Consider the following 13,397-nt stretch of genomic DNA (forward strand, 5'->3'; position numbering starts at 1 on the left):
TTGGTCTATAAAATGCCAGAAATGAGGTGAAAACTGTAAATCAGTGTTTCCCAAAGCCCAAGATGACGTCCTCAAATGTCTTGTTTTGTCCTCAACTCAAAGATATTCAGTTTACTGTCATAGAGGAGTAAAGAAACCGGAAAATATTCACATTTAAGAAGCTGGAATCAGAGAATGTTTTTTTTCTTACAAAAATGACTCAAACTGATTAAATGATTATATTTGACAACTAATCGCTTAATCATTGCAGCTCTAAGGTAGATTTATTTTTATTCTCATGTCACACCTCAAAGTTCTGCTGTTCTGTCACATTGTAGTTGTTCTTTTTTAGTAATCACTTTAACAGACCAGCAGAGGGCAATGTTGTTCTTTACTTCCTCTCTCCAGGTTTCCATGATATCAATTCAAATTAGGACTATCTTTAAAATCTTGGATTAAATCCATCTTTTTATTTTTATTTTTTTCATCCACTTTTGCAGACTGCAACAAGAAACGTCTCGACTCACTAAACTGTAATCAGTACTATTTAGTTGCATCACTTACAAACTTTGTCTATGGATTTCTCAAACATTAGGGTCACATAGTCCCACTGCATATGGATTGTCTCCAGTAAACCACATGGACAAAGTCAAGTTGCTGATTTAATACTGAATCGAGTACAACATGCTGAATGTGGTGGAAAAAGTATTCACATCTTTTAGTTCAGTAAAAGTAGAAATACAACAAATGGAATGACATAAAATTCCTGTTTTCAAATCTACCAATGGATTCCTTAGGGTTTCTAGTTTCGTATGATACCTCTCTGTAGGCGGGCCGTATCCTGGGCGCATGGCCAAAATGAGTGAGACACCTGAGGGCGGATCCGCACCTGAGTCGACAAGTTCAAAGCTTCACGACCCACGTCGAAACATTTGCTAGTCAGCTGACTGTATCTCTCTCTCTCTCTTACTAATCAAAACAAGATGAAGTTAACTGTGTTACTCAACTTGTTCCTCTTCTGTCACGTTGCATCTACAGGTAAGATCATATTGTGACTCTCAACGTTATTTCCTGTTATTCTTGTTGCTGCAAAACTTGTTTGTTTTAGTCACTTTTTAGTGCGTCATTGAGGAACCACTTTCACTTTGTCACACTGAACTTACAATAATACCACTAGCCTACTGTTGTTTTTATATAGGTCTACACGCCATTGTGTCACAAAATGACACCTAAACTGTATATATGCTTTAGTTTAGGCAATTAAAAGGGAATATATTAATATCGTCGTCATAAACATGATAGAGGAAATCTTGACTGTTGCTAGGAGACTGAACCTCTACGGTGGGAAATCCTATCCTACTGTACCCCAATATTATTGTTTATATGGAACAACACAATTAAATCAAAATGATATATTACAGCAATTCACATTTACTAGGTTTCCTTAATAATAATTCTATCAATTGCAAAAGAGCAAATTTCTGCTGTTAGTAGGCCTACAATAAATAATAATAATGATTGTAAACTGGCCATCTACATTACTCATTGCTCAATGCACAACATTTCAATTTAAATATTATATTATTATATATATATATATATATATATATCATATTTACCTAATTTATTGTTATTTTAAAACAAAATTGTAACTTGCATACTTTGCTATTGTTTATAGTATGTTATTGTTATTCTATGTTCATATTTTATATTTTCCAAGCTAATTGTAGTAGTCTAGTATATGTATAGTGTATTCCAATATATTCTTTATATTGTGTATCCTATAGATATTACCTCTAGTGTTGATATGTATATTTATTGTATATTTACGGTCCCTGTGCATTGCCTGGATAGCCTGCTGCTGTTACAGAAGAATCTCCCAATTTGGGATCAATAAAGTACATCTATCTATCTATCTATCAGTAATGAGAATGGGTCTATAACATATTATTTTGGCTCAGAGTAATTCAACATATATTAAAATTCTCCTTTTTTGGGTAATTGACAATTAATTAACCCATTTGTGCCCAAAGACTATATTTAGTATGATAAGGACACATTTGCTCTGATTGGTCAAAAGCTTTGAAAAGTGGTACGGACATATTTTTGGCAAGTATCTAACAGTACAACACTTTTTACACTGCATATGTGTGCATATCTTTGATATTCAACTTTGTATGAGTTCATAGATACCAAATACTTGATGGTGCCCTTTGTAGTTTCTGAGATACAGACATTTTCTTATCATACTACTGTATATGTCATCTGAGGGCACACCTAAAATACCTTAAATATAAAGGAGTGCAAAAACAGTAGGCCCATGTGCCCAAAGACTATATTAAGTATAATAAGAAAAACTCACTTTTCAGCCAAACGGTTTGACCGATTTTGAAAATGTCTTCAAATTAGTGCTGAGCAAGCCCAAAATTCAAAATTTCAGTTGCGGGCACAAATGGGTTAATCAATCAACCCCTCAAAAATATTTAAATTCCAATTCAAAACCTTCTTTGTCTTGCAGTGAAACACTCCCTGAAAGTTTTCCTTACTGCAACTTCTGGATTCCCAAACTTCCCAGAGTTCGTGGGTGTTGCGATGGTCGATGAAGTGCTGATGGGTTACTGTGACAGCAACATCAAGACCCCAGAACCCAAACAGGACTGGATGAGGAAACTATTTAAGGATGAGCCACAACGACTGGAGTGGTATTCTCACGAGTGTTTTGCTCAGCAGCAGTTCTTTAGAGCCAATTTGGACAGCCTGAAGCAGCGCTTAAACCAAACTGGAGGTACAGTATGTTTATGTTCATATGTAACTTTTTACTGGTGAAATGTTTCCTCCCTCTGAGGTGAGACATAGCTTACAGTATAAACACACTGAGCCAATGTGTGTGTGTCTCTGTGGTGATGATGTCATATTATCTGTTAACCCCTTAACCTCTTTAAGAGGTTGTTGCACTGAGTGATGATACTGTTATCATATGAAAGTAGAAAATCTAAGGAATCCACTGCTACTAACCATGTCATACTAGCTTGTCGGGACGATCACTAAATAACGCTGCAAAGTTACGCTAAATTTGTCGAGGAAATATTGCCATGGCGATTTTCAAAGGAGTCCCTTGACTTTACACATGCACACTTTATGATAATCACATGCAGTTTTTTTAATGCAGTGTAAATCTGTTATTTCCGCCTATTCTAAAATGGTGTATTTGAATATTTCTGCATACTGGGGTCCTGAAACTGTCTTGAATTACATAAATTGGGTATCACTGTAAAGCGGAGACTCTTGTGGATCCAATGAGCCCAACTGTATTCATGTGTGATGATGTTAGTCCCCATAGGAGACATTTCAGTGTAGTGAGACCATTTTTTCACTGTATGAAATGACCTGTGGTGACCTCTAGGATAATCACAGCATCATGAAACTTTACAGCCACAAACTAAAGAGCTAGAGCATTCAGAGGATGGATGGCTTTCCTAACTAGATTGACAATAAGGGGGTTTCTGAGCAGTTTACACAACAGAAGTGCTCGCCATCCAATCGCCGAAAAATGCAATTCTTGCTGAAATCTCCAAATGTCAAACGTTTTTGATACCAAATCACAGCATGGCTTTTTTTATGGTGTTCCTCAAGGTCTTGGTGCCTTAATGTGGTATTTTGAAGAGATTATTGATCTTTTTTATCAATACTCCAGCAGTAAAAAATGGTTAAATTTATCACCAAATCTGTAACAAGTGGTATCAACCCAAAAATTGCTGTAACAACTTATGAGACATAATAGAGCATGGGGATGACCATCATATACTTCTATTATAATGTTCTACGCTCTTATACACTTTTACTATTTATTTAAATCTATTCATCCATTTATTAATACATTTTAATTCTGATTTATGACTAGAACAACTTGCTACACCGTGCTGCATCTCAAATGAATCTCCAGGTTCCCAGCTTTCAGATGATGTACACCACTTCTATGGGACATCTACTGTTGACTATTTATCTACCCCTGAATATCCCCTGTACCCCACCCCTCTAAAACAAAAGGTAGAATGGTAAAGGAGCTGGCTGTACTGAGATGTCTCTTTTTTCTGTCTCTGTCTCTCTCAGATGTCCACATTTTACAGAGGATGGACGGCTGTGAGTGGGACGACGAGACTGGAGAGGTTGTTGGTTATAGTCAGTACGGTTATGATGGAGAAGACTTCCTTGTGTTGGACCTGCAGACGCTGACATGGACCGCTCCAAAACAACAGGCTTTCATCACTAAACTTCGATGGGATAATGACAAAGCTAGATTAGAAAACGACAAACACTACTTCATCAACATATATCCTGAATGGCTGAGGAAGTACCTACACTATGGGAGGAGCTTTCTGCAGAGAACAGGTAGGATCACATGGCAAGATGTACTGTTGTACATGGACTCAGTGCTTCTAAGGCTCTGTATCATTCCAATGAACATAATATCCTGACACATCCTGGTGTCTCAGTACAGACTCATCTGTGTCTGTCCTTCTCCCCAGAGCGTCCCTCAGTGTCTCTCCTCCAGAAGACTCCCTCCTCTCCAGTCAGCTGCCACGCTACAGGTTTCTACCCCGACAGAGCCATGATGTTCTGGAGGAAAGATGGAGAGGAGATTCATGAGGACGTGGACCTCGGAGAGATCCTCCCCAACCACGATGGAACCTTCCAGATGAGTGTTGAGCTGAACCTGTCATCAGTCGCACCTGAAGACTGGAGGCGGTACGACTGTGTGTTTCATCTCTCTGGTGTGGTGGACGACATCATCACCAGACTGGACAAAGCAGTGATCAGGACCAACTGGAGTAAGACTGGTATATACTTGTGTTATTTATTTATTTATTTGCAACATATTCCTGTAACATTTGGTGGACAGTTAGACCATAATTAAGGAAGAACTTATTAGAAACTAGTGTGTATAGTGCCAAAATGTTAACTTCAACTGTGTTGTCAGAAAAACACAACACATAATACAGATGTAAAAACAAATGCTTCAAAAAGCCATATAAACTCACATTAAACAAAGTAGAGCAGTGACAGTTTGTGCCTTTACTGGAGACAGTATTGAGATGACAGGAAACGAGGCAGAGAATGATGCAACAAAAGTCTCTTCGATGTTCTCAAACTGGAGACATTATGGTTCGTGGTCGGCGTCTTAACCCGTCAGCTACAGGTGCAAAGTTTCTGATATGTTGTGCTATTTGTCTACAGTGGGACTGGCTGTGAAAATGTCCAAGTTATGGTTTATTACATCAGTGGTTGTCACGAACGGCAACCTGATTATTCTAAAGTTTGAGAACCACTGTATTACATAACAATCCATAAGTCTTAAAAACGTGCAACAGCAACCACATTTAGAGGACCGGTGCTGACATTTACTCTGAGAGGTGCTGCCAAGTTTGATGGCTTTTCACACATAGATGGCGCTAAATAACGCTTTTATATCTTGAACTCCTGGTTTACTGTACCCACTTAAACCACTGATAAGCTGTGAACCTCTTTGTCAGGGTTTTTATTTACTACACATTTGTTTGACCAATAATGATTGACAGCACTGCCTGAATGTTGATTTGAAATGAAAGTCATATCCAGAACTGAGGCATTACCACTGAAAACACTTTCAGAACCACACAGCACACAGTGTGAATGAACCCAAAGTGTGAATGTTCTGTTTGGTTCCAGTTCCTCCTGCAGGGTTCCCTGCTGGTCCTGTTATTGGAGTTGTTGTAGGACTGCTGCTGCTGCTGCTGGCGGTCTGCATCGCTGGACTCTTCATCTGGAGGAGGAACAATAACGGTGAGGAACAGAGATGTTTTTATTCCTCTGATGAATTCAAATAAATACCTGTGATAGTCTCGTCCTGCATATTTAGTGTGGTACTTCTGGTACCTCAATCCATTTATTTGACAAGTGATAGTGAAGCACAAAATGAAATGTGAATCATTTTCTAACATTGTTTACTCTCATCTGTATTTCAGGGTTTCGCCCTGCTAACAGTAAGTAGTATAATGTGAAATATTTCACATTATATACAATTATATATATTTTTTCCCCTTGTGGGTGAGCAACTAATATCCTGTTCACCATAAAAACAAACATCCGGCATAATGTGGACACCAATATGACAAGGATTTCACTTCATTTACTAATTATTTTGACAGGGGGGAAGTGAACATAGAAGAGGATGCTGAACTCCACAACTTTCTTTCTCAGAGGACTTTACAATCTCTACAACATATATTTCATTATTATTATTGTTTTTATTATAATTTTTATATTCCTGGAAGTGAGATCAAAAATCTATTTTACAAGGGAGACCTTAATTCTTAATTCTTAAGTAAAAGTAGCAATAACAAATACTCCAAATGAAGTAAAAGCTTTCAGTGTATGTGTTTTTCTATGTAAAATCTTAATCTGAAAGATAACTATAGTTGTAAATAACTGATGGAGCAAAATATATATTATTTAAGTTTAAATTAGCAAAAAATGGAAATACTCAAGTAAAGTATATGCACCTCAAAACTGGATTCAAGTACTTGAGTAAATGTAATAAATTACTTTCAACCTTTGTACAACAAAACCTGAATGGTGTAGTTTTTTTATTCATAGTGTGTGAGGAGAGATCTAGATAGATTACAGTAGGGCTGCAACTAACAATTATTTTCATGGTCGATTAATCTGTCAATTATTTTCTCAATTAATCAATTCGTTGTTTGGTCTATAAAATGTAAAAAAATGTCGATCAGTGTTTCCCAAAGTCCAAGATGACGTCCTCAAATGTCTTGTTTTATCCATCACTCAAAGATATTCAGTTTACTGTCATAGAGGAGTAAAGAAACCAGAAAATATTCACATTTAAGAAGCTGGAATCAGAGAATTTTGACCTTTTTCTTTCTTACAAATATGACTCAAACCGATTAATCGATTAAAGTTGACAACTAATCACTTAATCGTTGCAGCTCTAAGGTAGATTTCTTTTTATTCTCATGTCACACCTCAAAGTTCTGCTCTTCTGTCACATTGTAGTTGTTCTTTTTAAGTAATCACTTTAACAGACCAGCAGAGGGCAATGTTGTTCTTTACTTCCTCTCTCCAAGTTTCCATTATATCAATTCAAATTAAGACTATCTTTAAAATCTTGGATTAAATCAATTTTTTAAATTTATTTTTCATCCACATTTGCAGACTGCAGCAAGAAATGTCTCGACTCACTAAACTGTAATCAGTACTATTTAGTTACATCACTTACAAACTTTGTGTATGGATTTCTCAAACATTAGGGTCACATAGTCCCACTGCATATGGATTGTCTCCAGTAAACCACATGGACAAAGTCAAGTTGCTGATTTAATACTGAATCGAGTACAACATGCTGAATGTGGTGGAAAAAGTATTCACATCTTTTAGTTCAGTAAAAGTAGAAATACAACAAATGGAATGACATAAAATTCTGTTTTCAAATCTCTATTTAAGTAAAATGATACAAGTATACGTATCAAACTTTAAGTACCTTATATTCATATATATGTATGCAGAAAGCCCAAAAGTATTTGTGTCAGCATGATTTATTTTTGCAGCTACTCGAAAAGGAACAAAGTTGTTTGACAAAAAATAAAACACTTAACTCGGGCTGCAACTAACGATCATTTTCATTGTCGATTAATCTGTCAATAATTTTCTTGATTAATCGATTAGTTGTTTGGTCTATAAAATGTTAGAAAACGTTAACTAATGTTAAAATCACCCCGCCTCACAGACAGAAATAAATCCCGTCCAACTGGGGGTTTGTTAACTTTATCTCAAATCTAACGCTGTGTTAGCTGATGCTAATGTGCTGTAAGGTGAGCTAACTTGGCTTGCCATAATCACACATTTCAGAAAACAGCATCCAAAGCAATTAAATACGTTATCTATGACCGGTATCATTTTACCAGGCAACTGTAAAAATAAAGCTTATTATGACAGCATAGTTTAGCGTTAGCTACTCACCTTATTAGTACCCTCGGTGTCCTGGGGGGGGATCCGCCTGGTGTCAGCAGTGAGTCCGCTGTTTGACAGTGTCCTCCATAGACATATACGTAGACGCCGCATTGACTCCTGGAGCAGACGTCAACGTGAGCGCCATATTGGACAGGGCAAAACTGACCTGTAAACAAATACAAGTGAACGGAGGAGCTCTGTTTTTCTGGATAAAAAGCACTATAACGTCTTCATTTCTCAACCCATTTCAACGAGTCGTTTTATATTCAAACGTTTATGATCTACGAGGAGTAACGTTAAGCTAACGTTACGTTTTCTTTGGTGAAAAACTGTTAAATACGTTAACGTTACTGCTTCCGGTTCCTGGATCACCGGTCTGTCCTTCGATATGATTCAATCAATTATAAAGTCATGATTATAAACTAGTACTTTCATATCACGTTTTCCTTTAAGCATTTCACACATTATCAACTGTTCAAGTTCACTTTACATCCTTACAAAACGTTTGCTTCTGTAACATCAGATAAGAGCTAGCTAACATTCGTTACTGTTAGATAATCAATATAAGCTAATGTTAGCTTGTTGATGTTCATATCGAACATGATATCGTGTTTAAAACATGATATGTACGTATTGTATGTATTAAAGACGATGTGTCTGATATTGCAAACAATAAAACTGATGGCTGGCTTTGGTTTTGGAACAGAAACGTTGACTCAGCAATATTTAGCTTGACTTTATTTATTCAACGCTCTCTTAAGTTACTTTAGGTGTGCTAACGTATTATGGAGATTAACTAGCAGCTAACAAGTTCAATGCAATCAAATTGTATTGATGTTACAATAAGGTTGAGTTAACTTTAGACACAGATGTTAGTAAAATGATTAGGTGTACCATTAGCTTGGTGTTTTGGGTGTTGCTAACTAGATAAATGATCCTGTAATATGTTAACTTTTATATTTTTGACAGAGTCCCTGAGAAAGCTTCAGCTCATATCTCCTGTTACACACCACATGAGACAACAGTCCTAATGTCAGCTGGAGGTGAATGTCTGATTTATTTCTGTCATATGTTTTTGTGACTGAATTTGCTTTGCTCTGCTTAATTCAGCTGAAGTGAGGACTGGTGTGGGCTGGCCAGCAGACAGTAAGAGCTTTCTCTCCTGGGCTGGAAGGTGCTGGCTCATCCTCTAAATCTGTTGATGAAGTGCTGGAGTCTGTGGGAGACTACACAAGAACATGAGGTCAGTGAGGCTGGAAGATGAGACACACAACACACCTCTCATTCTAACAGTGTTGTAAGCTTTCTGAATCTGTTGATGCTGACTGGCTGTTCAGTAGTGTCCTCTTTGTTCTACAGCTCTTCCAAAGCTTTATATTTATGTATTTTTTCCCTCTACAGGTTTTGCTGTGGAGCGTCTGTCCAAGGCCAAACTGAGTGTGACGACAAGGCTGCCGGGTCCTGTGATGTGTGCTACCTGGGATTTCCTGTACGTACCAGAAACATCCATTTCTTGTATATGAACTGCAAAAACAGTGTAGCCTGTAATCTCAACATTAGTGCAGAGTTTACCTTTGATTGTTACTATATTTTATGGATCTGGGCTGGGAATGAAATTAGCACCTGCCACCTGCCAAATACAGAGTAAATGTTGGCTGTGGCAGGTTAATAAATTCAGGTCACCTGCCACCATGGCAGACAGGTTTTCCTTATATTAAGAAATACTATTTTTAAAAAGCAATTTTAAAGCCTAAATTAAATACACAGTAGTCATGGATTAAGGTTACATGATATATTCCATAATTCTACGGTCTGGTACCACTGACTCAGTGTTTACCATTTTAAAGCGTTCTTCCTAGATTTCAGAAGTGACAGACAAAAGTAATTGAGTGGCCGGTAGAAATGTTCAGTGACCTGCCGAAGTAGCAGGTGAGGAAAAAGGTTAATTTCAGACCCAGGATCCATCAGACAAATATGATATAGCAGATGTATTCAATGAATTTAATGTCTATGGGTAAACACAGAGGTTGTGTCTGTTGCATCAAACCACTGACAGTAGCTTCAACAAGAGGCAAGAGCTAAACACAATCCTTCTCTAATCATAATGCTTTGATTATATGTGATGAACAAACATCTAACACTCAGACAATCTCTCTTTTTCTGTCTTTAGTTACAGATGGTGCTGCTTGATCATGAAACTCCATTTGGAAATGTGTTATTTGTTGTTAAGAACTGCTGTTAATCACCACAGGTCTGCCATGGGTTACTGTGACGTCACTATTTTGGTTTGAGTGCCATCTTTTGGCCAACTTGGACTACTTCAATTCTTCCTTCAGTCCATGAGGAGGAACCACAGAGACATGGAAACATGATGCCTCTGACTGTTGTGGGGGGAAAAAAACATTATTTTGATAAAGGAGATTTCTCTAACAACCTGTCTATAATTGTGTCTTCAGCTCATATCTACTGTACATATTTACTGCACAGTGCAGCATTTCTAGAGAATCTGAAGCACTGATGCCATAAAGGCTCAACTTTGGAATTGTTTAGTAACTCTGAAGTTTACAACTGTCGATCAAAACCCTGTTGGTGGTTGCAGATCTGTGAGATACGCAAGTTAAACTAAATATAAATGTACTATAAACCTCCGTTATTATGGTAACTGTTGAAAACTGATACATGAGCCAAAAATATTGCATCATCCAGGAAGAAATACAGTTGATTTCAGGATATAAAGATGCAAGTTAGCTATGTAATTACACTGCCCTGACTCTAATGAGATTATCATACAAAACAAAGATGACAGTTCAGATATTTTTTGTGGAATGAAATACAGACTAATCACACATTTTTTATTAATATTTGTATTTTTAAAATGAAATGGTATCTTTTTGCCCAGCTAAATTTAGGTACTCAGTAAACTTTAAAGTACAGTGGACACTCCTTAAGGCATAATGCCAGTGTTTCCAGTGTAATGTGTGAAACCAATGATTAAAAGTTACGCTATTAGATTATTTTGTGTTTTGTTGTTTTTTAATAATTGCTGTATTATCACCATTATTTCAATGAATTCAGATCATAACTAATATTATTATACTTATATTTGTTTTTACCATTATTTATTTATATACTACTATTTGCCTGTTATTCTGATTGCTCTTATTAGTATGATATTGATAAGGTGCCTGAAAATGAACATAATAGTAATTGCAGTAGCAGTGTTAGTGGTAGCCTATAGATTGAAAGCATGATCAGTGTTACCCCCCCAACATGCCACAGCAAAGAAGAGGACACTGGCTACTACAGATTGGTAAAACATCTGCAGCAGCCTATTGCAGACATTGAAGAGCCTGAGCCTCCTCAGGAAGAACAGTTTGCTCTGTCTCTTCCTGTAGAGGGCCTCGGTGTTGTCGGTCCAGTCCAGTTTATTGTTCATGTGTACTCCCAGGAACTTGTAGGTGTCCACCACCTCCACCTCCTCCCCTCGGATGGTGATGGGAGTTAGGGGCCTCTTGTTGCCCCGCGGAAGTCCACCACCAGCTCCTTGGTCTTTCTAATGTTGAGCTTGAGGTGATCGTTGTCACACCACCCTACGAAGTTCTCCACCAGGGCTCTATACTCCTCCTCGTTGTCATCTGTGATGCAGCTGACGATGGAGGAGTCATCGGAGAACTTCTGTGGGTGCCACGTACCCCTGTTGAAGCGGAAGTCGGAGGTGTAGGTGGTGAACAGGAAAGGTGACAGCACAGTTCCTTGGGGGGTGCCGGTGTTGCTCACCAGCACATCTGACAGGCTGCCCTTCAGTCTGACATTATGTGGTCTGCTGGTGAGGTAGTCCATAATCCAGGCCACCAGGCCATGGTCTACCTGCATCGCTGAGAGCTTCTCAGCTAGCCGGCGTGGCTGGATGGTGTTGAAGGCGCTGGAGAAGTCGAAGAACATGAGTCTTACGGTGCTGTGCGGCCTCTCCAGATGTCCGTAGGCTCTGTGGAGCAGATAGATGATGGCATCATCCACACCGATGTTTGCCTGGTATGCAAACTGCAGGGGGTCCAGGGAGTCGCTCACAAGGGGCTCGAGGTGCTGCAGAACCAGTCCGTCAAAGATCTTCATGACATGTGACGTCAGAGCAACTGGCCTGATAAGCTGTGCACCTCTTTGTCGAGGTTTTTATTTGCTACACATTTGTTTGACCAATAATGATTGACAGCACTGCCTGAATGTTCATGCAAACTGAAATGAAAGTCATATCCAGAACTGAGGCATTACCACTGAAAACACTTTCAGAACCACACAGCACACAGTGTGAATGAACCCAAAGTGTGAATGTTCTGTTTTGGTTCCAGTTCCTCCTGCAGGGTTCCCTGCTGGTCCTGTTATTGGAGTTGTTGTAGGACTGCTGCTGCTGCTGCTGGCGGTCTGCATCGCTGGACTCTTCATCTAGAGGAGGAACAATAACGGTGAGGAACAGAGATGTTTTTATTCCTCTGATGAATTAAAATAAATACCTGTGATAGTCTCGTCCTGCATATTTAGTGTGGTATTTCTGGTAACTCAATCCATTTATTTGACAAGTGATAGTGAAGCACAAAATGAAATGTGAATCATTTTCTAACATTGTTTTCTCTCATCTGTATTTCAGGGTTTCGCCCTGCTAACAGTAAGTAATATACTGTGAAATGTTTCACGTTATATACAATTATATATATTTTAATATATATTTTTCCACTTGTGGGCGAGCAACTAATATCCTGTTCACCATAAAAACAAATATCAGGCATAATGTGGACACCAATATGACAAGGATTTCACTTTATTTACTACTTATTTTGACAGCGGGGCAGTGAACATAGAAGAGGATGCTGAACTCCACAACCTTCTGTCTCAGAGGACTTTACAATCTGTACAACATATATTTCATTATTATTATTGTTATTATTATTATTTTTATATTCCTGGAAGTGAGATCAAAAATCGATTTTACAAGGGAGAACTTAATTCTTAATTCTTAAGTAAAAGTAGCAATAAAAAATACTCCAAATGAAGTAAAAGCTTTCAATGTATGTGTTTTTGTATGTAAAATCTTAATCTGAAAGCTAACTATAGTTGTAAATATCTGATGGAGTAAAATGTATATTATTCAAGTATAAATTAGCAGAAAATGGAAATACTCAAGTAAAGTATATGAACCTCAAAACTGGATTTAAGTACTTGTGTAAATGTAATAAATTACTTTCCACCTTTGTACAACAAAACCTGAATGGTGTAGTTTTTTCATTCATAGTCTGTGAGGAGAGATCTAGGTAGATTACAGTAGGGCTGCAACTAACAATTATTTTCATTGTCGATTAATCTGTCAATTATTTTTCAATTAATCGATTCGTTGTTTGGTCTATAAAATGTAAAAAAAATGT

The 13,397-nt window shown here is 37.7% G+C and overlaps 1 protein-coding gene across 5 annotated transcripts; it reads left to right on the forward strand.

Moving 5' to 3' along the window:
• The first annotated feature begins 480 nt into the window (after positions 1–480).
• LOC141754821 (major histocompatibility complex class I-related gene protein-like) lies at positions 481–13,238 on the forward strand. 5 transcript variants are annotated; one of them, XM_074614179.1, is made up of 11 exons: positions 481–1,017; positions 2,498–2,764; positions 4,090–4,368; positions 4,506–4,808; positions 5,686–5,799; positions 5,982–5,999; positions 9,094–9,226; positions 9,385–9,472; positions 10,235–12,443; positions 12,626–12,643; positions 12,820–13,238. In XM_074614179.1, the coding sequence occupies exons 1-7, from the start codon at positions 963–965 to the stop codon at positions 9,174–9,176; spliced, it is 1,119 nt and encodes a 372-aa protein (XP_074470280.1). In that variant the 5' UTR covers positions 481–962; the 3' UTR covers positions 9,177–9,226; positions 9,385–9,472; positions 10,235–12,443; positions 12,626–12,643; positions 12,820–13,238. The 5 variants fall into 5 exon arrangements, with proteins under 5 accessions (XP_074470280.1, XP_074470281.1, XP_074470283.1 ...); XM_074614180.1 differs by having other exon boundaries at positions 482–1,017; positions 6,165–9,226; XM_074614182.1 differs by lacking the exon at positions 5,982–5,999 and having other exon boundaries at positions 482–1,017; positions 6,165–9,226.
• Positions 13,239–13,397: the final 159 nt, after the last annotated feature.

This window comes from Sebastes fasciatus, chromosome 17, assembly GCF_043250625.1.
Source record: "Sebastes fasciatus isolate fSebFas1 chromosome 17, fSebFas1.pri, whole genome shotgun sequence".
In the NCBI taxonomy this organism is placed as follows: domain Eukaryota; kingdom Metazoa; phylum Chordata; class Actinopteri; order Perciformes; family Sebastidae; genus Sebastes; species Sebastes fasciatus.

Coding starts and splice junctions, on each gene's coding strand:
- LOC141754821 (XM_074614179.1), top strand. CDS start 963: ATGAAGTTAACTGTGTTACTCAACTTGTTCCTCTTCTGTCACGTTGCA. Junction 4,369..4,505: donor GAGCTTTCTGCAGAGAACAG/GTAGGATCACAT, acceptor CCTTCTCCCCAG/AGCGTCCCTCAGTGTCTCTC. Junction 4,809..5,685: donor AGTGATCAGGACCAACTGGA/GTAAGACTGGTA, acceptor GTTTGGTTCCAG/TTCCTCCTGCAGGGTTCCCT.